A 24,990-nucleotide genomic window follows, 5' to 3' on the forward strand; every position below is an offset into this window, starting at 1 on the left:
ATAGTAATTAATCATTAACAATTTGGGTAAACAACAACAGGATTCTCCTCCCTATTGTCTCATCTTGCTTAACTTTAAATTGTGTTATTAAGTTTTCTGAATTTCTTTCATATTTTACTGTTTTTAAATCATAATTGCTTTTGATTTACCGAATAGAATCATAAGTATAATTTAGTAGTACTTAATCCAATTCCCTGTGGGATCGACCTCACCTGTGTGAGATTTACTACTTGATTGCGTATACTTGCGTAGTGTTTAAAAATATAGCAACAAGTTTTTGGCGCCGTTGCCGGGGAATTGTTAAAGATTAATATTACATAAAATTATACTAACTTCTACTTTGGTATATTTTCTCTTGCTGATTTTTCTAACCTTTTTCTTGCAATATTTTCTTGATTTATTTCAGGAATCCTAAGTGCATGCGCCGTCAAGGACAATCAGTCATATTACCAGTTGATCCTGAAATTGAGAAAACTTGCAGGAAGAATCGAAAGAACAAGAGGCAAGAAAGAGTTTCAGCAACTGCTGAAACATCAGAAATCATGGCTGCCAATGTGAACAATAATGTTGGGAACAATGGGCGTAATAATGGTAATAATGGAGGCGCTGTGGAAGATCAAGCTAATGGCCGTAGCTTGAGAGATTACATTCTCCCTACTCTGACGGAGTGCGATCATGTATTAGGCCACCGGCGATGGATGCAAACAACTTCGAGATCAAACCTGCCATCCTTCAAATGGTGCGATCTTCGATTCGGTTGGTGGTCTCCCTTCTGAAGATCCTAATTTGCATCTCTCTAACTTCATGGAACTTTGTGAAACTTTTAAAGTTAATGGAGTTAGCGACGATGCCATTAGATTGAGGTTGTTTCCATTCTCGCTCAGAGAACGAGCCAAGAGTTGGTTGAATTCTTTGCCACCGAATTCTATTGCTACATGGAATGATCTGGCAACAAAATTCTTGTCAAAGTTCTTTCCTCCAGCTAAGTCTGCAAAGCTAAGAGGAGAAATCAATAATTTCTGCCAACAAGATAATGAATCTCTCTATGAGGCTTGGGAGAGGTTTAAAGATCTGATCAGGAGGTGTCCCCATCATGGTATAGAGAAGTGGATGCTGGTTCACAACTTCTACAACGGGTTGGTTGGTAATACTAGAACTCTAATAGATGCAGCAGCGGGCGGAGCTTTTATGAGAAAGAGTGCTAATGAGGCATATGATCTATTAGAGGAGATGGCTCTAAACAACCAGCAGTGGCCAACTGAAAGGAGTCAATCCAAGAAGGTAGCTGGTGTGTTAGAAGTCGATGCCATCACAAAGTTAACAGCTCAGGTTGAGGCATTGACTAAAATCATTGCAGGGCAAGCTAAGCAAGCCCAAATTGTTTGTGAGTTATGTGGAGGAAGTCATCACTTTTCGGAGTGCCAAGCAGATGTGGATGATTTGCCAATGGATGAAGCTAAGGCCATTGGGAATTTTTCACAGAACAACAACAACAACAATTATGGGTTCAACCAGAATAACAACCGAAGAAATAGTGGGTTCTATCAACAAAGAAATCAGAACCAACAGTTTAATCAGCAACAAGCCTCTGGTGGAAGTTCTAGTTTGCAGACAGATTTACTGCTCCAATTCATGACTGAAACTAGATCTTCAATTAAAGACCTGCAGACTCAGATGGGCCAGCTAGCAACTCAAGTAGCAACCCGCCCTCAAGGAAATTTGCCTAGCACCACTGAAGTTAATCCTAAAGAAAACTGCAAGGCAATTACCCTGAGGAGCGGTAAGAAGTATGATGGGCCTGAGTTACCACAACCAGTTGAGGTAGATGTAGAAATAAATGCTCAACCAGTTCCGACACCAACACCGACAGCAGAGAAGGCTACTGATAGCCCAGCTCCACTTCAACAGTCTCCACCGATTAGTATTGATCATCATGTAAAGATACCCTATCCTCAGAGGCTGAGAAAGTCAAGCTTAGACAAGCAGTTCACCAAGTTTCTAGAAGTCTTCAAAAGACTTCACATTAACATTCCTTTTGCTGAAGCTCTAGAGCAGATGCCAAGTTATGTGAAGTTTATGAAGGAAATTTTGTCAAAGAAGAGGAAGATGGAAGACTATGAGACAGTGGCTCTAACTGAAGAGTGTAGCGCTATTCTACAGAAGAAACTCCCTCCAAAACTCAGAGATCCAGGGAGCTTCACTATTCCTTGTACTATTGGTAAAATTGAAGGGATAAATGCACTATGTGATTTAGGAGCCAGTATTAACTTAATGCCTTTGTCAGTGTTCAAAAGATTGCAGCTAGGTGAAGCAAAGCCAACTACTGTAACTCTTCAATTGGCAGATCGATCGCTAGCTCACCCTAGAGGAGTCATTGAGGATGTGTTAGTAAAGGTGGACAAGTTCATCTTCCCAGCTGATTTCATTGTTCTGGATATGGAAGAAGACAGTAATGTTCCTATCATCCTGGGGAGACCTTTCTTGGCAACAGGGAAAGCACTAATTGATGTTCAGAAAGGAGAGTTAAAGCTAAGGGTACAAGGAGATGAAGTTGTATTTAATGTGCTCAAAGCAATGACCTATCCTACAGCTAGTGACAACTGTTTTGCAATTGATGTGGTGGACCAGTTGGTGGAGACAAAGACACATGCTGAAGATCCTCTTAATCTGACTTTGGTACAAGAAGAGGTGGTAGAACAAGATGGTAAGGAAGCTTATGAATATGCTATGTGGCTCGATTCTTATGGACCGCTGAATAGAAAATATTATGAAGAGTTAGGAGTCATACCAACAAAGCCTACCCCATCTACTGAAAAGCCTCCTCAACTAGAGTTAAAAGTCCTACCAGAGCATCTCAGGTATGAATATTTGGGAGAGAATAAGACACTTCCTGTTATTGTGGCTTCTTCCCTATCTTCTGTAGAGACAGATAAGCTATTACGGGTTTTAAGGAAGCATTCAAAAGCCATTGGATGGACTTTAGCAGATATTAAAGGGATCAGCCCTTCAACTGTAATGCATAGAATCTTAATGGAGGAAGGAGTGAAGCCAACTATTGATGCACAACGTAGATTAAATCCACCAATGAAGGAGGTTGTCAGAAAAGAAGTTTTGAAGTGGTTAGATGCCGGGGTAGCGTATCCTATTTCAGACAGTAAATGGGTGAGCCCAGTTCAAGTTGTTCCAAAGAAAGGAGGGATGACGGTGGTGAAGAATGAGAAGAATGAACTCATCCCAACCGTAATCGTCACGGGATGGAGAATTTGCATTGACTACCGAAAACTCAACAAGGCCACAAGAAAAGATCACTTTCCACTCCCATTCATTGATCAGATGTTAGACAAGTTGGCAGGACAAGAGTACTATTGTTTCCTTGATGGATACTCAGGGTATCACCAAATAGCTATAGCACCGGAGGATCAAGAGAAAACAACATTCACATGTCCATATGGTACTTTTGCTTTTCGACGAATGCCATTTGGGCTATGTAATGCTCCAAAGAACATTTCGTAGGTGTATGATGGCTATATTTTCGCATTTAATAGAAAAGTGCATCGAGGTGTTCATGGATGATTTTTCAGTGTTTGGCTCATCGTTTGACCAATGTCTGAGTAACTTGGAGTTGGTTTTAGCAAGATGTGAAGACTCTAATTTGGTGCTGAACTGGGAAAAGTGCCATTTCATGGTTACAGAAGGAATAGTGCTGGGACATAAAATCTCGAAAGAAGGTATTGAGGTTGACAGAGCCAAAGTATCTACAATTGAGAACTTGCCTCCTCCAATTTCAGTTAAGGGAGTTCGAAGCTTTTTGGGTCATGCCGGGTTTTATAGAAGATTTATCAAAGATTTCTCCAAGGTGGCCAAACCGCTATCCAATCTTCTTGCTAGTGGAGTACCTTTTGAATTTGGGAAAGATTGTCTTGAAGCATTCCAAATTCTCAAGGAGAAGTTAATCTCAGCACCGATTGTGACTACACCAAACTGGGAATTACCTTTTGAAATCATGTGCGATGCAAGTGATTATGCTATTGGAGCAGTCTTGGGACAACGGGTTGACAAGGTATTCAGAACCATTTATTATGCAAGCAAAACCTTGAATGATGCCCAACTAAACTACGCTACTACAGAAAAAGAGATGCTGGCCATAGTGTTTGCATGTGACAAATTTCGACCCTACTTAATTCGTAATAAAGTGATAGTGTATACAGATCATTCAGCAATCAAATACTTGATGACTAAGAAGGATGCCAAACCACGACTGATTCGATGGGTTCTTCTTTTGCAAGAATTTGATCTAGACATAAAAGACAAGAAGGGTACTGAGAACTTGGTGGCAGATCACTTGTCAAGACTAGAACTGGAAGAAAGTCAGAATACGAAAGAGGTACAAATAAATGAACAATTTCCCGATGAACAACTCTTTAGTGTGAGGGAAAGTCTGATGGTACCATGGTATGTTGATTATGTTAACTTCTTGGCTGCCAATATCACTCCTCCTGAGCTATCTCGACAACAACTAAAGAAGTTCTTTTCTGAGGTGAAACATTACTATTGGGAAGAGCCAATCCTCTACAAGCACTGTGCAGATCAGATAATAAGAAGGTGTGTGCCCGAAGAGGAGATGTACTCTATTCTTAATCACTGTCATGCTTTACCATGTGGGGGACACTTCGATTGGAACTAGAACAGCTGCCAAGGTGTTGCAAAGTGGATTCTTTTGGCCAACACTTTTCAAAGACGCTAGTACTTTTGTGAAGGCATGTGATCGTTGTCAGCGTACAGGAAACATCTCAAGGAGAAACGAAATGCCTTTGACAGGAATCTTGGAAGTAGAATTGTTTGATGTATGGGGGATAGATTTTATGGGTCCTTTTCCTTCATCGTTTAGCAATCTATACATCCTATTAGCTGTGGATTATGTGTCAAAATGGGTGGAAGCTGCAGCCACACCAGCTAATGATGGTAAAACAGTCCTTCGGTTCCTTCAAAAGAACATATTCACTCGGTTTGGAACTCCCCGAGCAATCATAAGCGATGAAGGGAGTCACTTTTGCAACAAACAATTCGAAGCACTCCTTTCGAGATATGGTGTTCGTCATAGAACAGCTCTACCTTATCATCCGCAAAGTAATGGCCAAGCTGAGATTTCTAACCGGGAAATAAAGATGATTCTGGAGAAAACGGTGCAGAGATCAAGGAAAGATTGGTCAAGAAAGTTGGATGACGCATTGTGGGCTTATAGAACAGCGTTCAAGACGCCAATCGGGATGTCACCATATCGGTTGGTGTTTGGAAAGGCTTGTCATCTACCGGTGGAACTAGAACACAAGGCGTATTGGGCAATGAAAACTTTGAACATGGATTTAAAAGCCGCCGGCGTAAAAGACTACTACGCTTGGATGAGTTGGAAGAATTTCGAAATGAAGCTTATGAAAACGCCAAGATTTACAAGGAAAGAACTAAGAGATGGCATGACAGAAATCTAGTCAGGAAGGAGTTTCAACCTGGTCAACAAGTTCTACTCTTTAACTCAAGACTAAAGTTGTTTCCTGGTAAATTAAAATCAAGGTGGTCAGGGCCATTTACGGTGATCAAAGTGTTTCCCTACGGAGCAGTGGAACTAAAAGGTGAAAGTCCTAATACTTTCAAAGTGAATGGACAACGATTAAAGCTCTACTTGGGAGGTCAATTTGATCAAACCAAGTCCGCCATGATTCTGGCGCCACTTTAAAGATCTCGATCAACGTCTAGCTGAGCGACGATAAAGTTAGCGCTAATTGGGAGGCAACCCAAGTGTTCTTTTGATTTAGTTGAACTCTTTTTAAGTTTACTGTTATTTTTCTTGTAATCATTCTGTTTCGTTATTGAAAAAAAAAAAATAATTTTTTGGTCAGTGGCCGCGGCCATGGGATGTCTGGCCGCGGCCAGAATTGTCTTACAGAAAGTACCTTATTTTCGAGATTTCTCGCCGCGGCGAGGGGACATACCGCCGCGGCGAGATTGGACTTACAGAATCCCCTATATTTTTACGGATTCTCGCCGCGGCGAGGCTACAGGTCGCCGCGGCGAGATGGGTCAGTTTTTCCTTTTTAAGAGCCAAATCCCTACATTTCAAATCAAACACCACATTCAAATCCCTAACTTCTCCACGCCGAAAACACCCTTCCTCACCATTTTTTCTTCATCTAATCCCATTCAAACTCCTTTTCATCAAATCTAACCATAAACTTTCATCAACAATCATCCTAAACCCTTATTTCTCACATTAAACACTATTTCCCACTCAAAATCAACCCCAAATCCCTAAAACCTCACCCAAATACCTTATTCATCCTTTTCTTCTCAAAAGCTTCAAGATGTCAACAATGGAGGATGATTAAAGGAACATTGTCATTGAGGTATTGATTCTAAGACTTCCACTCCAATTTTTATTGAAGAATTTGTGAATTTGTTGGATAGTTTGGATTATTTAGTGGATATTTGGGATTTTTGCTATATACATTGTTGAAATTGATTGTGTGAATAGAATTGGGTTAGATTGAAGGGGATTTAAATCCCGGGAAGTCAATTTTTAAGGGGAAGTGCTGTCAAAATTTTGAAAAATCTTGAAAGTTAGAAAAATTTGGGTGCTATGGGTCCAAAGAGGTCAAGGGTTAATGAAGAGGGAGCTTCATCATCCAACCCATCTAGGGGACGCCCTAATCTAGATAGAGTTAGGTTTACCAACATGGAGGCTCAAGAGCGGTTTTTGAAATTGAAAGATAGGGCATTCATTGAAGATAGAGGGATAGACATTGTCAACCTAAGCCAAACTGCCAACATTCCCCCTGCTTTTGCATCTATTAGGGATCAAATCCTACAGAGGCAGTGGACTAAGTTCGTAGATGTCACTGAGCGTGGTAATCAAACTCTAGCTTTGGAATTTTTAGCCAACTGGCCTGAAAGAGAAGAGGGCAAAGTTAGAGTTAGGGGGGTTAGAGTGCCTGCTACCACAGACGCTATTCATGCCCTTTATGATCTCCAAACTTTCACTTATGAAGAACAACCCTTGAAACGACAATTTTATGAGAGAAGTACGAATTATGTGGATATTGCTGAGACTCTAGGGTATCCTGGCCTTAGGTTCCATGAGCTTAGTGGAGAACCATACCAATTGTACCGATGTGAACTCAACCCAGTGGCCAAGGCTTGGCTTTACTTTGTTAGTGCAAGGATGCTCCCCAACAAGCATTTTTCTGATGCTCAAATGGACAGACTTAAATGGGTTTACGGCATTATGAAAGGGTATAATTTGAATGTGGGGGATATTGTTCGAACGACCTTTGACATTATGGTTGAGGGATCTTCCGGTGGAGGACTTGGGTTGGCTGGAATAATCACTGATCTATGTGAGAAACATGGGGTACCACAGTACTCATATGATACAAAGGCACCGCCACAGCGACCTATTAACTTGGCGACTGTTCTGCGCTTCAAACTTCCTCATCCTCATGGTCAACCGCCAGTTCAAAGAGGTCCTCCGGCAAGAGAAGAAGAGGAACATGAGGACATCGAACCACCGCGTCTTGTCGGGCCTCTTGACCCTGCCATGCAGTACACTCACAATCAGCTGAATTATCTGATTCAGCAGAACATGCATATGCAAAATTACATGGCCCAGAGGAGTATCTTCGATGAGCAGCAGGTGGCTCAATTGAACACACTTGTCACGAGGATGAATATCGGTGTGGATGATCCAAACTATTTTCCCATGCCACCCCGTTTCAACCCTTATGACCAGCCACCGCCGCCAAACCCCTTTTAAGGGGCTCAGGTAAGTTTTTCTCACCCTGGTTTATTTTCACACATTGGGGACAATGTGCATTTTAGTTTGGGGGGGAAACTTAATTTATTTTTTTCGCGTTTATTTGTTTTAGTTTAGTTTGTTTTAGTTTTTTTTTAGTCTTGCGTGATAGCTAAATTGAAAGATGGATTAAATTGTTGTTATTCACTTGTGCAATGGATTGAAACATAACTGTGTGCTTGACTTGCAACTGTTTGAATTAAACTGGATGTGTGCTAGGAAGTGATTCATGTAGATTTAAAACATTTGCTATTCTCACATATCACCTCTGTTCTATTTGGTTTGTGGAATGATTGATTGAACATGGAATAGAATTTGTTTGACATACTCTCTTGAAGCGAAATCCTTGATGATTTTTGTTTGGAAAGTGATTTAGGCAAGTTTTCTTTGGAACGATTGAGCCTTTCAAGCCTGCCTATGAATTTTTTTACCATAGTATACCCAAAGTTGAGCCTTAGCCTGTTTAAAAAAAATTTTCACCACTTAACTGAGCTAAATTCGTTATTTTAAACTCTTTTCACCCTGAACATATCTTATTATGCCATGAGCCTTGAAGCAAGTTTGGGGGGAATAAGTGCTGTAAGTGAAAAAAATATAAAGTGTAGGAATGAGAGATTGAAAAAAAAAAAGGAAAAAAAGAATAATATTGTGTGTTGTGCCTATGAAAAAAAAAAAAATGTGTCTTCTTGAAAAAAGTTAAGAAAATTATGAGGTACATACATAATAAAAATTGCAATCTCTTATTTGTGTTTTTGGGATATATGGAAAGAAAGCAAAAGAATTGTCTAGGTTTGTTTGGTATAATTGTGCTTATGGTATAGTATAGCCTAAATGACTTCTCACCTACCCATGTACCTAAGCCATGTGATGCTAACCGAAAAAGACCTATTGATTCCAAATAGAAATTTGTCAACATTAGTGGAGAGAGGTATGTCATTCAAACTTATTGATCATGTGTTAGTGGGATGTTGGAAAGTTAGAACAGTTGTGATATTGATGGAAATTGCGATGCTTTATGTTTGTATGAATTACTTACTTGTAAATTGCACATTCAACTTAGTTCTTAGAGTTGGCAAGTTGAAATTCTGGTTATTGATGGATTGAAGTTGTGCAGGTGGTGGTAACAATTAAATTGTTGGAAAGTTCAGCTATCATTGTCAGTTTTTTTTAGTTTAGTCTTAGTTTACTCGGGGACGAGTAAAGAGTCAGTTTGGGGGAGTTTGTTAGGCTATTTTTAGCCTATGTTTTGGATCCAATTTATGTGCATTTTTAGCTGTGTTGGGACGGAATTACGCTTGTTTTCTATGTTTTCAGGTTCTTTGGAGTAAAAGAGGTCTCGGGTGCAGAAATTCATTAAAAGACGTGCTGAGCCGAAGAAAAACTTAATTTTTGAGTTTTTGCATATCTGGCCGCGGCGATGAAGAGGCTCGCCGCGGCGAGTTACGAGATACAGAGAGTGCCTAAATTTGGCACATTCTCGCCGCGGCGAGAGGAAGCTTGGCCGCGGCGAGATCCCGTACGGACCAGGGGCATTTTCGTCCATCGAACCCTAAATTTCAATTATAAATAGAAAACTGCGATTGGAAGTCAGGGAGAGCGATTTGGAACCCTAAAACACAGCTGAGAGCGGCAGGAAGAGCATAGAGATTCAAGTGAAGATCCAGAATTCATCCTCCAACAGTTCTTTTCTTTATTCCTCTTTAATTTATTTATGTTGAATATTGTCATAGGAATGGTTATGGATTTGTTTCTGAACTAAATTTCCCATTTAGGGAGGATGATGATTGTTGTTTAATGTTTTGCCTAGTTAATGTTTAATTACCATTCCTCAATCCTTGTGTGTGAAATTATCTTAGTTTGTGTTTAATTTCATGTTTAAGATTGATCACCTTGTGCATGTTCTATGATCTCAATTCAAAATCTGAAAAGTGAGAATTGAGAATGCTAAAATTAAGATAATCGATGTTCTATGTGAAACGAAAGTATTTACATGACTTATGTGACGAGTAGATTATTGCTTAATGCTGATTTCATGTTAGTTTAATTAAGGAATTAATTAGATAACATGTGATTTAGAATCTAGAAGATCTGAAAGGAGCTAGGTTGTTTCATAATCTGTCATTCACTCCAAGAATAGGATAGTAATTAATCATTAACAATTTGGGTAAACAACAACAGGATTCTCCTCCCTATTGTCTCATCTTGCTTAACTTTAAATTGTGTTATTAAGTTTTCTGAATTTCTTTCATATTTTACTGTTTTTAAATCATAATTGCTTTTGATTTACCGAATAGAATCATAAGTATAATTTAGTAGTACTTAATCCAATTCCCTGTGGGATCGACCTCACCTGTGTGAGATTTACTACTTGATTGCGTATACTTGCGTAGTGTTTAAAAATATAGCAACAAACATACTGCTTGTAAGACTCTAATAATTGATTTTAATTAATCAATTATACTTCTAAAATTAGAGTCTAGTTTATGAATTTTCACTAAGCAAGGGCTTAATTGTGAAGAAAAGAGATTCTAGGTCTTATTTATTAATCAAGAGACTTTATTAAGTCTAATTAATAAATATATTAAATAGCAATTTTATTTGATAATTAATTTTAATTATTAAATAATTAATTTTGGCATTTAAATGGTTAGAATTAGAAAAATGGCATTTTTAAGAAAATAAAGGAAAAATTTGTCAAAAGTGGGACCCATTAGTGTGGCTGGTCACTTGAGTGGTAATTTAATATTTCCATCATTTTAATGCCTAATAAATCCTAACCTAAACCTAGGTGGTTGCCTATAAATAGATAGTGATGGCTCACACTTAAAGATGATGAAATTTCTTGCCTTCAGAAAAAATTGAGCCATCTATTCCTTCTATAGAATTTGAACCAGCCCCTCTCTTTTCTTCATCATATTTTCATACCTTGAGTGATAGAGTGAGTGCCCACACACATCAAGTGGTATCTCAATCATAGTGTGTAAGGCTGTGAAGAATCCAGAATCAAGAGAAGGACATTCGAGCTCAGATCTTGGTGATACTCTGCGACAGACAGGATACAAGGGTTAGAGATCTGAGCGGGAGGAGCCATTAATATTCCGCTGCAACCAATGTAAGGTTTCCTAAACTTTATATGTGTTTATTTACATTGTTTTAGATATTCATATTTAGGATGTTAAATAACATACATGGTAGTAAATTTAGATCCTGGTAAAATATATTCCAACAATAAATTCAAAGTCGCACGCACTATATGACAAAGACCTTTTTATGAAATAAAGACATGTAAGTAAATTATTGTTTGAAAAATACGTATGGTTGTCTATGTAATATAAATTCGTAAATTATACATTGTGATAGACTCTTGAAGAGTTTTTGATTAATTGAAGAACAAACTTTTATTTCTTTTGTATATCGAGAAATATTAAATGCATAAAGTTTGTTCATGAGTAGAGAATCCTGAAGTACTTCATATGCATCAAGAATTATAGATATATGATCATTTGATATGGAAATTAAGATCATATAACAAGAATGGAACAACATATGGTATTGGAGTACCATCATTGTCACAAATGAAAATTTATATTATCATTAATGTGTTATGTTCATATCTACTTGAAATGTTAAATTTTAGTATGAATAAAATTGTATACACACATGAATGATACAATTAGTTGGATAAAGATTAATGTTCCACGAACCCCTTATCTATAATTTAGAAGTCTACACATACTCTGGAAGAGTTATAAAAAATATATGATCATAAATAGTATATGGTGATATTTTAAAAGTGATAACAATAATCTTATGAAATATATTATCACCAAAAGAATTATGGATCATATGTGCATGAGGGGGAGACATATTCATGTTGCACTCTTTTTCCCTAAGTTTAGGTTTTGTCCCACTAGGTTTTCCTGACATGGTTTTTAACGAGGCAACTTGCAAATAGTTATGAATATGAAATATATATTGTACTCTTTTTTCTTTAGCTCAGATTTTGTCCCACTGGGTTTTTCTAACAAGGTTTTTAACGAGGCATCTTTAAATCATGTTATCATACTTACATTTTATGAAGCAAGTAGAGAATGTTTGGGAGTGAGATCATTGACATAGCATATTCGGGAAACATATGGATTGCACTCTATAAAGAAGTATCAACACAAGCAGTTCTCTATGAAGATAATACTACTTGCATCGCTCAACTAAAAGGAGGGTACATTGAAGGAGATAGAGTTAGAACACATTTCACCAAATTCTGTTTTATACATTTCAAGAAAATGTATATTGGTGTTCAACAAATTCAATCAAGTGTCAATCTTGCAAACTTATTCACAAAGTTATTACCAACATCAACATTTGAGAAGATGACAGACAAGATCGAAATTCGTCGATTAGAAGATCTCCACGAATGCCTAAATGATGGGGAGTTAGTTTACACTATACTCTTTTTCTTTTGATTAAGTTTTTCAGCAAGATTTTTAATGAGACAGTTATTATGGACATCCAAGGGAGAGTGTTATAAATATTAATAATTATGTGGATGTCCAAATCTTTTCTTTATTATCATTACTTGTAATCAACATTCATTTTTCTTAGTTTTTTAATATTTGACTCTTGTATTTGTATAAATAGGGGTTCACCCTATTAGAATAAACAACCGGGAAATTCTCATTCACTTTCTCTTTCTCTCTTTATCTTCTTCTTCTTTTCTTCATATATATTTTATATTTTATAATAGTATTTTCATTTAATAAATTATCGATTCCTTAAAAAAAATAGAACTTTCTTCAATAAAAAAGTTAAGTAAAAATTATAATATAATATTTTAAGTCTTAGACGAGGACGATACTACTTTCCTATGTAAAACAAAAAATACTTTTTTATTAAAAAATAAAAATAGAAAAGAATACCAAAAGACAAATAAAGATATTCACAGAAAAGTTTAGAGTGTATTCACTCAAACTTCCGTTAATCCATGTGTCAAAATTAAATGACATGTCAATGTCTGATAGGTGGAGACAGGATTGGCACAAATAAAATGGGATAGCAGATTTTTGTTCTAAAAATTTCCTCTAAACTATTAAGATTATTAGATTTAAGGACTGGTCTAATTTCATTAAATTTTACTATTTCAGTGATTGTTTATGTACTAAACATGCTTCATAGACTTTGATATCTACCAAATCATGCTCTTTAAACTTTGATATGTACTAAATCATGCAATTTTTTACTAAAATTAGACAAAAGTTCTTAAATCTAACAATTTTAATAGTTCAAGAGGAATTTTTAACGACCAAAAAAGTTCAAACATAATTTAGTACATGTAAAAATTTGAGTGAAAAAAATCATAATTAGCCTTTACTATTATTTAAGTAAACAATTTTTAAAATTTCTTTTAAAATCTTTAGGGAGTGTAAAGGAAATTAAAGACGTCAAAGGCAATATAAAATAGGGATTTTTTCTTCAATAGACTTTCTAGGTCCAAAATTTACATTTTTATCTTATTAAGAAAAAATAAACAAAAAAAGGAAATTATAAACTTTATTTTTCAAATATACGGACTGAAACAAAACAGCCCCCATCTTCATCTCTCCTTCTCCTCTATTTCCAGCTACACCAAAGCTTCCATATCTCCTTCATTTTCGTTCTCAACTAAGGCACGATTTCAAGTCCAAAAAAATCGTACAAATGAAAAGGGCGCAATGAAGATCTCAACAACAAAACAAAATAATCCTGGAAAATTTAAAATCAAAAGGTAAACCAAAAAAAAAAAGGATTACAACCTCTATTAATTTGAAATCACACAATAACAAACCAAAATAATAATTCGAATTCTATTATGCAGAGAATTTGATAACAACCCAGAAGGAGATTCAGACCTTACCCAAGAACAACTTGGAAGAATCTGAAAAAATATATATATATATATATAAGGTGCCAATACTTTAAATATTTTTCTTCATAATAGGTTGTTATTTAGTATTTTTGAAGCAGATCAAAGCAAATTCATACCAAAAATTAGTTGATCTAAATAAATTGGTGCAAATAATTCACATTTGAAAAAAATAGTGATACATTTAAGGTCATATATTGATCACTGTTATGGAACAGTTGTTTATATGTTGTTCTCGTGTATTAAAATAATTGTTTAACAATATTGAAAAATTGATACGCTAGTTTCATGTATGGAACCTCTGCAAATTTTGGTACAAAACAATGGTCATTGAGATGACAATAAGTACTATGTTGATTACGAAATAAGTAGAGAATTAATATCAAGAGATTGCACTTTTGCTGAACTAGTGCTGATAATAATGGATAAACTACAATGCAACCGTGAAACAACTCAAATACAACTGAAACACTTAACTCAACAAAATGTAGTAGCTAGGCAAACACTGGTAACAACATTGTTGGAGTTCTTGTGTACACAAATGCAATAATGGACATATAATAGCAGAGAAAAGAGGCACAAAAGTGCACGACAGGATTGACCCCATCCTCCTAAAAAAACTCATAGACAACTATGTATACTCGTTGCAATTAACTGTAAGTTAAAATTACATGTAGCATCAGTTATACTAAAGCAGTTTTTTATAGAGTTTTTTCGATGTTTGTAAGTTGCTTTATATAATTTTGCACAAGAAATGATATGCCTATACTAAATGCATCAAAATATATACAAGTGAAGCCAACAAATGAAAACTTATTTGAGGTGCTATATGAAGACAAAACATATTGTAAACTTGAAGGACCGAACATTCACATGCAATAGATTTCAAAATGATGAAATTCCATGTGGGTTGTGATGAAAGACATGAACATAGACACATACTAATATTGTGCACACAACTACACAACAAAATCATGGGTACAACATATCAAGAGATAGTTGACCTAGTCGAGAACCAACGAGAATAGGATCTACTAAAGTTTTTCCAAGACATCGTAGTGTTGCCTCCTATAGAAAGAGTCAAATCTAGAAGGCCAAAGAAAATAAGACTGACTGTGACTTGAGAAACAAAAAAAAAAACAAAATAAGTGCACTAATTGTGGGTACAAAAAGGACATAACAGAAAAATGTGTAGGAACATTGCAAATGAAAACTAAGAAACAACACTTCAGCAACTATAAAACTACTACACTTATACATTTAGATGATCAAACATAATTTCATTGGTTATTTCATATTTTTTATATTTTTTTTATTTTTAATTGTTTAAAAGATGGTTGGGACAAATGAATACTGAAATTATTAATATAGATATTACATAAAAGTAACATTTGAATTAAGAGTTGATTTTGTGAATATGTTGCTTAATATTATATGGTCATAAAACAACTATGTGAACAAACAAGTTTTTTCTTAAAAAAAATTACTAACTTGTCTCTTTAACAAATAATTAGAAAAAATCAACTATATGCAAAACAGATTCCTACTTAGTTGATTAAAAAAAGTGTTGTAGTTAGGTTGTTTTTATGTTGTTTTAGTGTATAAAATTTATGTTAACTAAACAACAAAAGTTAACTAAAAAATAAACACAATTATCATAAAATTACACTTTCAATAAAACTAAAAAAAAAAAAATAAAGAAGTCTCGGGAAAACAAAAAAAAAGAACAACTGCATTAAAATATGTGTCTATTAAAAAAAAAATACTTTCTCCATCAACTAGAAATAACAACTATAAACAAATTTGGGTCTAAAATAAAATCTTCTTTGTGTCATTTGGAGGAGCCTCATCATCACTATCAACATAATTCATTTCTTCCATGCGAGCATACTTGTAGAACATCACAACCAGCCTATCAATGTTTCTCAACATCGAATTTGGAGGGAATATGTTTCATGTCAATAAAGTATTCAGCAAACGATACTACAAAACATCTGCAATCACTATAAAACAACATTAAAATAACATAAAAACAACAACAAAATAACATAAAAATATCATATTTTTGAAAAAAAATTCAAGTTGCTTAGCTGATAAGAAAACCTTAAGCTCTTGGATAATTTTAAAGGTACTTATAGAAAGAGCTTTTGCAACGAATAAATTTTTCTGATCATAAATATAATCCCAATCCTATAGCATTTAAAACAACATTAAACAAACTATAAAACAACTTTCTACTATGAAATATTTTTTTAAATGAATGAACTACAACCAAAGAATATTTCAAACAACACAAAATAAAAAAATAATCTGTAAACCTTGGCAATATTTTTCTTTGGAAGCTTGAACTCGTCAACAACATTAGAGGTCTTACCACGAACATAAAAATATTAGAATGACAAAAATCAATAAAATAATGAACTGGTAAAAATACAATTAATAGTTATACAAACTATAAGTATATCATGAACTGAACAACATAAAAACAACAATATAATAACCAAAAAATAATGTTATTGTAAAAATTAATAAACGTGCAACTAAAAAAAACTCAAATACAACTGATAAATGTAAGACCTAATCCAATGATATAGTTTTTTTTTTTTAAAAGAAAAAAAAAAAAAACTGAAGAACCCTAAAATAAAAACTGTATAATAACTCAATAAAAATTAAAAAGTAATTAATTAGAAACAAGAAAAGTGAGAGACATAAACCCACGAACTATTATTTTAAAAATAAAAAAAAAAACTAAAAAAATTGTAACATAATTTAAACACTCAATTAAAACTCAAATACAACTAAAAAAACAACTGATAAATGAAAGATCTAATACAATAATCAAGTTTTTTTTTTTTTTTTTAAAAAATCTCATGAACCCTAGAATAAAAGTCGTATAATAACTCTATGAAAACTAAAAAATAACTAATTAAAAACAGAATAGTGAAAGACATAAACCCATGAACTATTTCTTTAGAAAGGACAACAAAATTAAAAAAAAAAAAAAACCTAAAATAATAATCCCATAACAACTCAATCAATACTAAAATATAACTTTTTTTTAACTGGGCATTGAAACAACTAAAATCCACACAATAAGAAAAAAAAATACACACACAACAGAAAAAAAAAAAAAAAAGGAAAAAACACAAAAAAAATAATAATAATAAAAAAAAAACACTCAAAATCTTACATACTTGATGTTCTTCAAAGATTTGATCATTTTGGTGGTTCGAGCCTCTACCTTAAATGGTAGATGCTTTTTTTTTTTTTTTTTTTTTTTTTTTTTTTAAAAAAAACTAGAACCCTCTGGTACATCACATTCAATGGACCTTCCCTTTTTTCCAATACCTTTCAATCTCATTTTGGTATTAGCTTGAACCTAAGCTTTGTTGCTCTTCTGAGGAGTTTTTTAGTTTTCTTAGAAAGCTTTTTAGCAAGTGAAGGGGAGTTCGAACATGACCTTATTGTGGCTATTTATACAGTTGGAAAATACAATCGGTTGAACAAAAATAGGATATCGTGAGTAGAGAGAGGTTAAAAATGATAGATGAATCGTGGCTGAAATGGATATTGGGAAAAGGCAAGTGTTAGGGTTTCAACTTCAACAAAACTATCCAGGGAAGAAAAGAAAGAAAAAAACTAGGAAGAAAAGAGAGAGAGAGAGAGAGAAATAATTATGGAGAAATAGAGAGTCAGAACTTAAAATGGGAAGGGGGACAAATTGAGTGTGATGACATCATCAAGTTAGTATTTTTGTAAATATAAAACTTTTGAAAGTTTAAAAAGGTAAAAAATATTTTGTAAAAATGTTTAAAAATACGATTGGGATTAAAAATGTAAAAAAAAAGCTAAATATGACACCTAGTGTAAAAATCTCTATAAAATAAAACTTTCCCGCGAATCGGATTTGTGTGACACGTTGGCAGTCCTCGTGATCCCTAATCTAACCAATAAGATCGCTCTTACTGCTTATATAATTCCACCGCTTCTCCATTTTCTCAAATATTGGTTACTCTGTATTCTGTGCTATCTGTCGCACTAAATCTTCATTCTTTCGAGAAATCTAGGGTTAGGGTTTGTGATTTTCTTCCTAGAAGTGCTGTCGTTTTCGATTCTTGATCGAGAATATGAGTTCTGCTGCTGCCGGTTCAACTAAGGGCGGTAGAGGCAAGCCAAAGGCCTCAAAGTCCGTGTCGAGGTCGCAGAAGGCGGGGCTCCAGTTCCCGGTCGGTAGGATCGCTAGATTTTTGAAGGTTGGAAAGTATGCCGAACGTGTCGGCGCTGGAGCTCCGGTTTATCTTTCTGCTGTTCTCGAATACCTCGCAGCTGAGGTATGTGCTGTTTCGAATTTGTATTCAATTTTTATCTTTTGCCTGTTGCTTCAGTTTGATCAATTTTGACATGTAAATATATATGTTTTGTTTGTTTGATTGGAACTGGTTTCTGATTTGTGTTTGTTATGATTCAGGTTTTGGAGCTTGCCGGTAACGCTGCGAGAGATAACAAGAAAAATCGCATTGTGCCGAGGCATATTCAATTAGCAGTGAGAAACGACGAGGAGTTGAGCAAACTTTTGGGTTCTGTTACTATTGCCAATGGTGGTGTTTTACCCAATATTCACCAAACCCTTTTGCCTAAGAAGGTTGGCAAAGGAAAGGGGGAGATTGGCTCTGCTTCCCAAGAGTTTTAGGTCTTAGTAATTCTTTTGTTACTTTAGGTTATTACTGCAGTTGTAATATATGTAGATATATATTAAAAGTGTTTGTGTTCTATCAATCGAATTGGTGTTATATTAGCAAATGGGTTTTAACTTATGAATCAAAGTCACCTAGTAACATATACTAGTTTAAAGGTGATTTAAAATTAATCCGCATCTTTGTCAAAAAAAAAACAAAACAAACAAAATTAATCTGTTAACATTTTCCAATGTTAAGATGATTCTACGTCAATTCGTATTTAACATTGTCATCAGTAATTATGATATGCACGGCCATGGGTAACATATATATACAGAATTTCAATTAGACGAACGCAAAATTCATAGAAAAGAAAAAAAAGTTGATAGAACTCTTTTAGACGAAGCATTCATTAAAAGTTAAACCTCTTACTCTTCTTTAATTCATCAAATACTAAACGCTTCGTTCCATTTTCTTCAACGTCTTTTAGTGACAGGGGCTATTAGTTTAAAAAATTCCGATGCATTATAAGTAATCTTAGCCGTGTATATAAGGGTGCTCTGTAGTGTACTTTAATAAATCTAGAATAGATGGTCTCTTTATTGGTCTCTTTATCCACTTTCGTGTGGCTTAGACTACGCGAAAACAGAGCTCTCAATTCCCAAAGCACAGTTTGAACTGTTTTGTTTCGTGAATGGGCAGCGCGTGGGATGCTTCATCATGCAGGCTTATCATACCTTCACCCGTTCTCATCTAGTGTTTCCCTCTTTCAGAGTCTTATGTTCATCGGAGCAGGTTAGCTTGTCAAGGCGAAAAACATTAGAGAAATTGGATGAAGAGCTGACCAAGGGGGATGACAAGGCAGCACTTTCATTGGTCAAAGCTTTGCAAGGCAAGCCTGGTGGACTGCGTTGTTTTGGTGCTGCTAGGCAGGTTGGTCAGTGATTTGGTTTTTAAACTAACGAGATTTTGGGGAATTTTTGGTTGTTGTAAGTTGTAATGCTTCAGATTCAGGGCCTGCTTTCATTCAATGCGTTATTCCTTCGTGCAGATACCCCAAAGGCTTTACACTTTGGATGAGCTCAAGCTAAATGGAATAGAAGCTGCATCTCTTCTTTCTCCAGTGGATACTACTCTTGGTGCCATAGAAAGAAATCTTCAGCTTGCTGCTGTTCTGGGAGGTGTTTCTGCCTGGAATGTCTTTAGTTTTACCCCCCAGCAACTTTTCTATATTTCTCTAGGATTGTTGTTCCTGTGGACTTTTGACTCGGTAACTTCCTCATGCTTGTTTAGAAATATGTCTTCAAGATCTTTAATCTCATGTCAAATCAATCCCTTCAACCATATTACAATTTACAGTTTTATAAAAAGGGCATAAATTGACTAATCAGATTGTTATCATTTGACATTGAACTAGATGTGTATTTTCTTCACATGGTTGAGATTTCTTTTATATCTTCTCTATTCCGTCTTCAAATCTTAGGTATCTTTCAATGGAGGAGTCAGTAGCTTGATTCTTGATACAATTGGTCATACCTTTAGCCAGAAGTACCACAACAGGGTCATTCAGGCAAGACCTTTGCTTTCCACCCACTCAAAAGTGCAAATGGAATTTTTAATTTAACCTTTCATTGGTCTCTATACAATGTATACATAAATTATAGAATCTATGATTTTAGGCCATACAAAGGGCATTTTGCTATTCCAGTTATGATTATTATGAATACTCTGCTAAAATAACGGAATCATCATAAAGTAATCATCAAAACAAACTCTATGCAGCATGAAGCTGGGCATTTTCTGATAGCCTACTTGGTTGGAATTCTACCTAGGGGATATACTTTATCTAGTTTGGAAGCATTGAAGAAGGAAGGCTCGCTCAATGTTCAAGCAGGGACTGCATTTGTGGATGTTGAGTTTCTTGAAGAAGTACGAGTTTCTCACGCTTCTGTCACTATTTCTTTTAGAGCTTGATCTAAAACACCAAAAGGGTTATTCTTGAATGCTTGCTTTAAGCTCTACTTCTATAGTAAAGACGTAGTCTTGTTCTTGAGTTTTGATCTATGTGTCATAATAATGCAGGTTAATGGAGGAAAATTATCAGCAACAGTATGTTATATCTACCCTTTACCTATAAATATTGCTGCATCCAAACATGTCAATTTTCCTGTTTGTTGCTAAACCATGCCCTGCTCGTTTGGCAATAAGAATAACTCAATGCAATTCTGGGAATGTGTTACCAGACTCTAAACCGATTCTCATGCATAGCGCTAGCTGGAGTGGCCACTGAATATCTTCTATATGGATGTGCTGAGGGAGGTCTTGATGATATAAACAAGGTCTCTGATTTGACATGAGTCATTATATGTTTTAGTTAAAAGATAAGATGCACTAACCAAAAAGTGGATTTTTTTCTTTCTTTTTGAGATGCAGTTGGATTCATTGCTCAAAGGGTTGGGATTTACACAAAAGAAAGTTGATTCCCAAGTCAGATGGTCTGTACTAAACATAATCCTACTTCTTCGTCGACATGAAAGGGCAAGATCCAAACTAGCAGAGGCCATGACAGCAGGAAAATCTGTAGGATCTTGCATTGAGACCATTGAAGATGCCATTGGAAGTGATGATCTCTAGCAGCTCTTCTACTCTCCTTTTTTTAAGGACTATGACTAAGTTCTTTTGAATAGTGTTGCAGTGTAATGATGTAAACTAAATTCATTACCTGACCAAGTATACATCTCAAAAGTTTTCTGTAGCACTAAAATGATTCTATAAAAAACCACTCATCTTAATAGTTCAATACATCCCTAAGGAAATAATTGTTCTTTTTTATTTAGAAAGATTTAAAAGACCCGACCCTGTCTTGTTAGAATGATAATTTACAAAGACTATTTGGGCACATGAAAATTCAAATACTATATTAAATTCCCACATATTCCAAGCTTATACACTTAAATTGGTATGAATAATGAAAAGTACACAAAGGAAGGGGGAAGAGAAATAAACTGAAATTTGTCGTTTTAAGTATCTGATGAGTGAGAAATGTTTGTAATAGGAGGAATATAGTCAAAGGCAAACTTTCTTGATTTGAAGTAAAAAGGGGCCAACAAAATTACAAAACACAGAGCCAGAGCCTCAGACCGGAGCAGACCAGCCAAGAGCCAACTACTCCGACTAGAACTCCCTCTATTCCCCTAAAACACAAAATTTACGTTGACCCGTTTTTGGTTTTGGGTTTCTCCAAAAACTTATTCGATTGAGAATATATGGCCGTGCAGTGGCTTTTGGTGTGTCATGGACTGGTGACATTGTTAGTGGTGATCTCCTTCCTCTGCGGCCAGTGGCCCATCTTCCAGGGCACCCCAATTCAACGCATCCATTACTTTATAACCTATGGCGCTTATGATTACTTCTTGTATGCATTCATCTCATAAACTAAACTACCATCTCTCTCTATCTGGGTTTTTCGAGCTTTTTGATATACATACACTTATATTATATATATATTTATATTTTCTGCAGGCGGTTTATAGGGTTTGTGTTTGGCACGAAGGGCACAAATGCTATACTTTCTATTGAGCAGTTCTGTTGTGATCGACCCAATCCGATTCTCCAGGTATGCAGAAACATAATTGATTTTTTTTTTTTTACTTTATTCCTTTTTGAGCTGGGGTATTTTGAACTGTTTGATAAGTAACGAAAAGGGAATATGGGCTTCAGGATAGGGGATTTCGGGTCTGTAACAAAGGAAGTCACTGAGGGAGGGGAATTAAGAATAGGGAAGAAAAATTTGAATGAATGGTTGAGTAGTCACATTCAAACTTGTGGTTCATTAAATGCTCAATGGTTGAAACACACAAATGCTGGTGTTTTTCAGTTGGCATAAGATTTTAATGTGGGGTTTCTGTATCATTGAAGGTCATATATCTTGCAATACTTTGGGGGACCTATTACTTTATTATCAAGTCTTCCTTCAGCTACATCCCTGGGTATTATCTGGGTGCAGTTCATAGGTAAGTGTATTCAGTCTCTTATTCTAGTTGTTTCCCTAGTCATTGTAAGGCATTTTGTTGGTGAATTGTCTTAGAAATTACAGCTCTCTTGCAGGTACACAAGCTTGTTGGCTGTTGGTGTAGGTGTTCTGCTATTTCTTTTGACTAGCTTTTCTGATCCAGGAACAGTAACTGCTGAAAATGTCTCTCAATATCTCTCTGCTTACCCCTATGACAATATTATTTACTCTGAGAAAGAGTGTTCGACATGCAAAATTCCAAAGTTAGTTGTTTTTCCTTGGTTATTCTTATGCATCTCTATAATTAGCTATTGTGTTTTTGGATATATGGTGATGGTTTTTCATTTTATGTTTCTTCTCTTTGATGGTTCAGACCTGCAAGGTCCAAGCACTGCAGCATATGCAATCGCTGTGTTGCTCGTTTTGATCATCATTGTGGATGGATGGTTCGGAACCTCTCAAACTTTTCTTTTTAAAAGGAACTAATCTCATTTACATTTGGTGGTCTAGAGTAGTAAGATACTAAGATTTGGCTTGACTTGAGATTTTCATCATTTCAGAATAATTGTATAGGCGAGAGAAACACCCGTCACTTCATGGCATTTCTTTTATGGTCAGTGTCCCAAACTATTGTCCTAAAATTTGTATAAACATCTCAAATGCATAGAATAGTTGAGCATTATCTATGTTCTGATATGCTTCTTTCCTATTGCTAAGTCAATTTCTAATTTTATTAAAATTGGAGGCAATCTGCTACCCTCCTACTTGCCTGCTTTACTTTTCCGTCTGTTATGCACATTTTAATTGCTATTTCAGGCACTTTCTTATTTGCATATATGGATCAGTTGCCCTTGGATTTATTCTTGCTGGCCAAGTTAAAGAATTAAAAGTTGTACATATTTTAACTGGTAAGTTGATTATTTGGGACCTATTGACGGCACTTTGGATTTGAGCTTCCGTCTAACATTAGTTTTTTGCCCATTGTAGTTTATTATGGAATAGAGAGAAATTTTAGAAGTTTAGCTCCACATGTAGTACAGGTATTGCAGCTTATTTTTATTTATTTTCCCCAAAACTTGTGCACATATGCCTTGAACTGTTTTATGTGAACCAATTTGAGGAAATAAACTTCTTCTTATGGCTAGATTTGTTATTTTTTTTACCTCTATTAAAATGTTACCATTTACAATTTAACTTGAATAAATCAGCTATTTTGTCCCTACATTTCAAAAGAAGGGATTATTTCTCTTTTTAACTAGTATTTCGCAGAAATGGCTCTTTTTAACTAGTATTTTGCTGAAATGGCTATGTATGGATTTTTAAATAATGATACCTGAATTTGTCAAGTGCTCATATAGTGTGTGAAAGTGGAACATAACTTTTTTTTCCCATAAAATATGGATTGATTTCAAACGTCAGCATATAAATTTGACTTTCTTTCTTTTTGAATAATTTGACTTGATAAATCTTGTCTCATATAAATTTGACTCATACATCTTCTTGTTGCATTGTTCAGAAGATTTTGTTTTTTACTCACTGTATTGTTTTCTGCTCTTGAACAGTGGTTGCTGGGTGCCTACAATACTCAAATTCTTCTCATGGTGTTTCTTGCCATTGTTTCATTACTGTTGGCAGGTTTCTTTGGCTACCATGCAAATCTTTGTCTCACAAATACCACAACTAATGAGGTCACTTTCTGGCCCTTGAAGCTTCATTCATTTTGTCTTAGTAAAGTCATAAATTGAGATGATTTGGTGAACACTGATTTTGTACAGAGACCATTTTCAATCCTTTGATGTGGGACAAATGAAGACATATAAATATAGAACATAATATGTATTATTCAACAGAGAACAAAAATAACAATAACAGGGTTTCATAATGCAATTAGCAGAAGCTAATAGTAGTTTTAGAACTCGTTGTCATGAAGCTTGTTTGTCATAAATTTTGCTTGAAATGTCTGATGGTATCATGCCATGGGTGACTTCTTTCATATTGTGATTTTTCTTTTTGTAACGACAGACCTTCAAATGGCAAGAGTATCTAAGCTGGCAGAAGAAACTGAATGAAGCAAAGGCAAGTACTGAAGCCCTTAAAGCGAGTATCAGTGAGATGGGTAGTGAAACCAAGCCTGCAGAAAGCAAATGGAAGTTGCTCTGTCGAAGGTCTCCGCTAGAAGATGTTGAGGTGGTTGTTAAGAATAACATGTATGACAGAGGGTTTTTCCATAATCTTTGTGAGATCATCTTTCCCCTTTCGACGAGATCATCATTCGTTTCCCAAACCAAATTGAAGAATAGCTAAGATCATCATAGCTTACTTTGCTCCAATTCTTGCAGTTAAGTAACTTCAAGATTGTTGTGCACTCAACAAACCAAAGCAGATGTTCAACCATTCTTTATTATCCTGGACTTTTAACATTTCTGGTCTTCTGTTGAAGTAAAGATGAGTTATCATTTTGTAATATTAGTGAACACTAAAATTAATGCATATTTGATCATTTGAAGCAAAATAACTTGCCTATGATTTTAATTTGTTTTACCTATATAATTTATATTAT

The 24,990-nt window shown here is 35.2% G+C and overlaps 3 protein-coding genes and 1 non-coding gene across 4 annotated transcripts; 3 read left to right on the top strand and 1 right to left on the bottom strand.

Moving 5' to 3' along the window:
- Positions 1-993: 993 nt before the first annotated feature.
- On the bottom strand, positions 994-1,100 carry LOC115721450 (small nucleolar RNA R71). The gene has a single exon (XR_004012473.2). It is a non-coding gene; the product is annotated as a small nucleolar RNA R71 (small nucleolar RNA).
- Positions 1,101-17,656: 16,556 nt separating this feature from the next.
- On the top strand, positions 17,657-18,542 carry LOC115719267 (histone H2AX). The gene is made up of 2 exons (XM_030648237.2): positions 17,657-18,073; positions 18,211-18,542. Exons 1-2 carry the CDS (start codon positions 17,870-17,872, stop codon positions 18,430-18,432), a joined length of 426 nt encoding a protein of 141 aa, XP_030504097.1. The 5' UTR covers positions 17,657-17,869; the 3' UTR covers positions 18,433-18,542.
- A 95-nt stretch (positions 18,543-18,637) lies between these two features.
- LOC115719266 (uncharacterized) lies at positions 18,638-21,218 on the top strand. The gene is made up of 7 exons (XM_030648236.2): positions 18,638-19,351; positions 19,470-19,688; positions 19,902-19,988; positions 20,201-20,347; positions 20,501-20,527; positions 20,662-20,757; positions 20,852-21,218. Exons 1-7 carry the CDS (start codon positions 19,139-19,141, stop codon positions 21,050-21,052), a joined length of 990 nt encoding a protein of 329 aa, XP_030504096.2. The 5' UTR covers positions 18,638-19,138; the 3' UTR covers positions 21,053-21,218.
- A 138-nt stretch (positions 21,219-21,356) lies between these two features.
- Positions 21,357-24,942, top strand: LOC115719265 (probable protein S-acyltransferase 17). The gene is made up of 10 exons (XM_030648232.2): positions 21,357-21,833; positions 21,941-22,034; positions 22,337-22,431; positions 22,526-22,693; positions 22,804-22,876; positions 22,991-23,043; positions 23,247-23,338; positions 23,418-23,470; positions 23,993-24,118; positions 24,453-24,942. Exons 1-10 carry the CDS (start codon positions 21,685-21,687, stop codon positions 24,732-24,734), a joined length of 1,185 nt encoding a protein of 394 aa, XP_030504092.2. The 5' UTR covers positions 21,357-21,684; the 3' UTR covers positions 24,735-24,942.
- The last annotated feature ends 48 nt before the right edge of the window (positions 24,943-24,990 follow it).

Source organism: Cannabis sativa, chromosome 2 (assembly GCF_029168945.1).
Source record: "Cannabis sativa cultivar Pink pepper isolate KNU-18-1 chromosome 2, ASM2916894v1, whole genome shotgun sequence".
Taxonomy (NCBI): Eukaryota; Viridiplantae; Streptophyta; class Magnoliopsida; order Rosales; family Cannabaceae; genus Cannabis; species Cannabis sativa.

What these genes read in the sequence shown, in the direction of transcription:
- LOC115719266 (XM_030648236.2), top strand. Translation starts at nt 19,139, where the DNA reads ATGCAGGCTTATCATACCTTCACCCGTTCTCATCTAGTGTTTCCCTCT. An exon ending in TCCTGTGGACTTTTGACTCG is followed by an intron (nt 19,689 to 19,901) that starts GTAACTTCCTCA and finishes TTCAAATCTTAG; the next exon opens with GTATCTTTCAATGGAGGAGT. An exon ending in ATGTTGAGTTTCTTGAAGAA is followed by an intron (nt 20,348 to 20,500) that starts GTACGAGTTTCT and finishes ATAATAATGCAG; the next exon opens with GTTAATGGAGGAAAATTATC.
- LOC115719267 (XM_030648237.2), top strand. Translation starts at nt 17,870, where the DNA reads ATGAGTTCTGCTGCTGCCGGTTCAACTAAGGGCGGTAGAGGCAAGCCA. An exon ending in TCGAATACCTCGCAGCTGAG is followed by an intron (nt 18,074 to 18,210) that starts GTATGTGCTGTT and finishes GTTATGATTCAG; the next exon opens with GTTTTGGAGCTTGCCGGTAA.
- LOC115719265 (XM_030648232.2), top strand. Translation starts at nt 21,685, where the DNA reads ATGGCCGTGCAGTGGCTTTTGGTGTGTCATGGACTGGTGACATTGTTA. An exon ending in GGCGCTTATGATTACTTCTT is followed by an intron (nt 21,834 to 21,940) that starts GTATGCATTCAT and finishes TATTTTCTGCAG; the next exon opens with GCGGTTTATAGGGTTTGTGT. An exon ending in TAGCTCCACATGTAGTACAG is followed by an intron (nt 23,471 to 23,992) that starts GTATTGCAGCTT and finishes GCTCTTGAACAG; the next exon opens with TGGTTGCTGGGTGCCTACAA.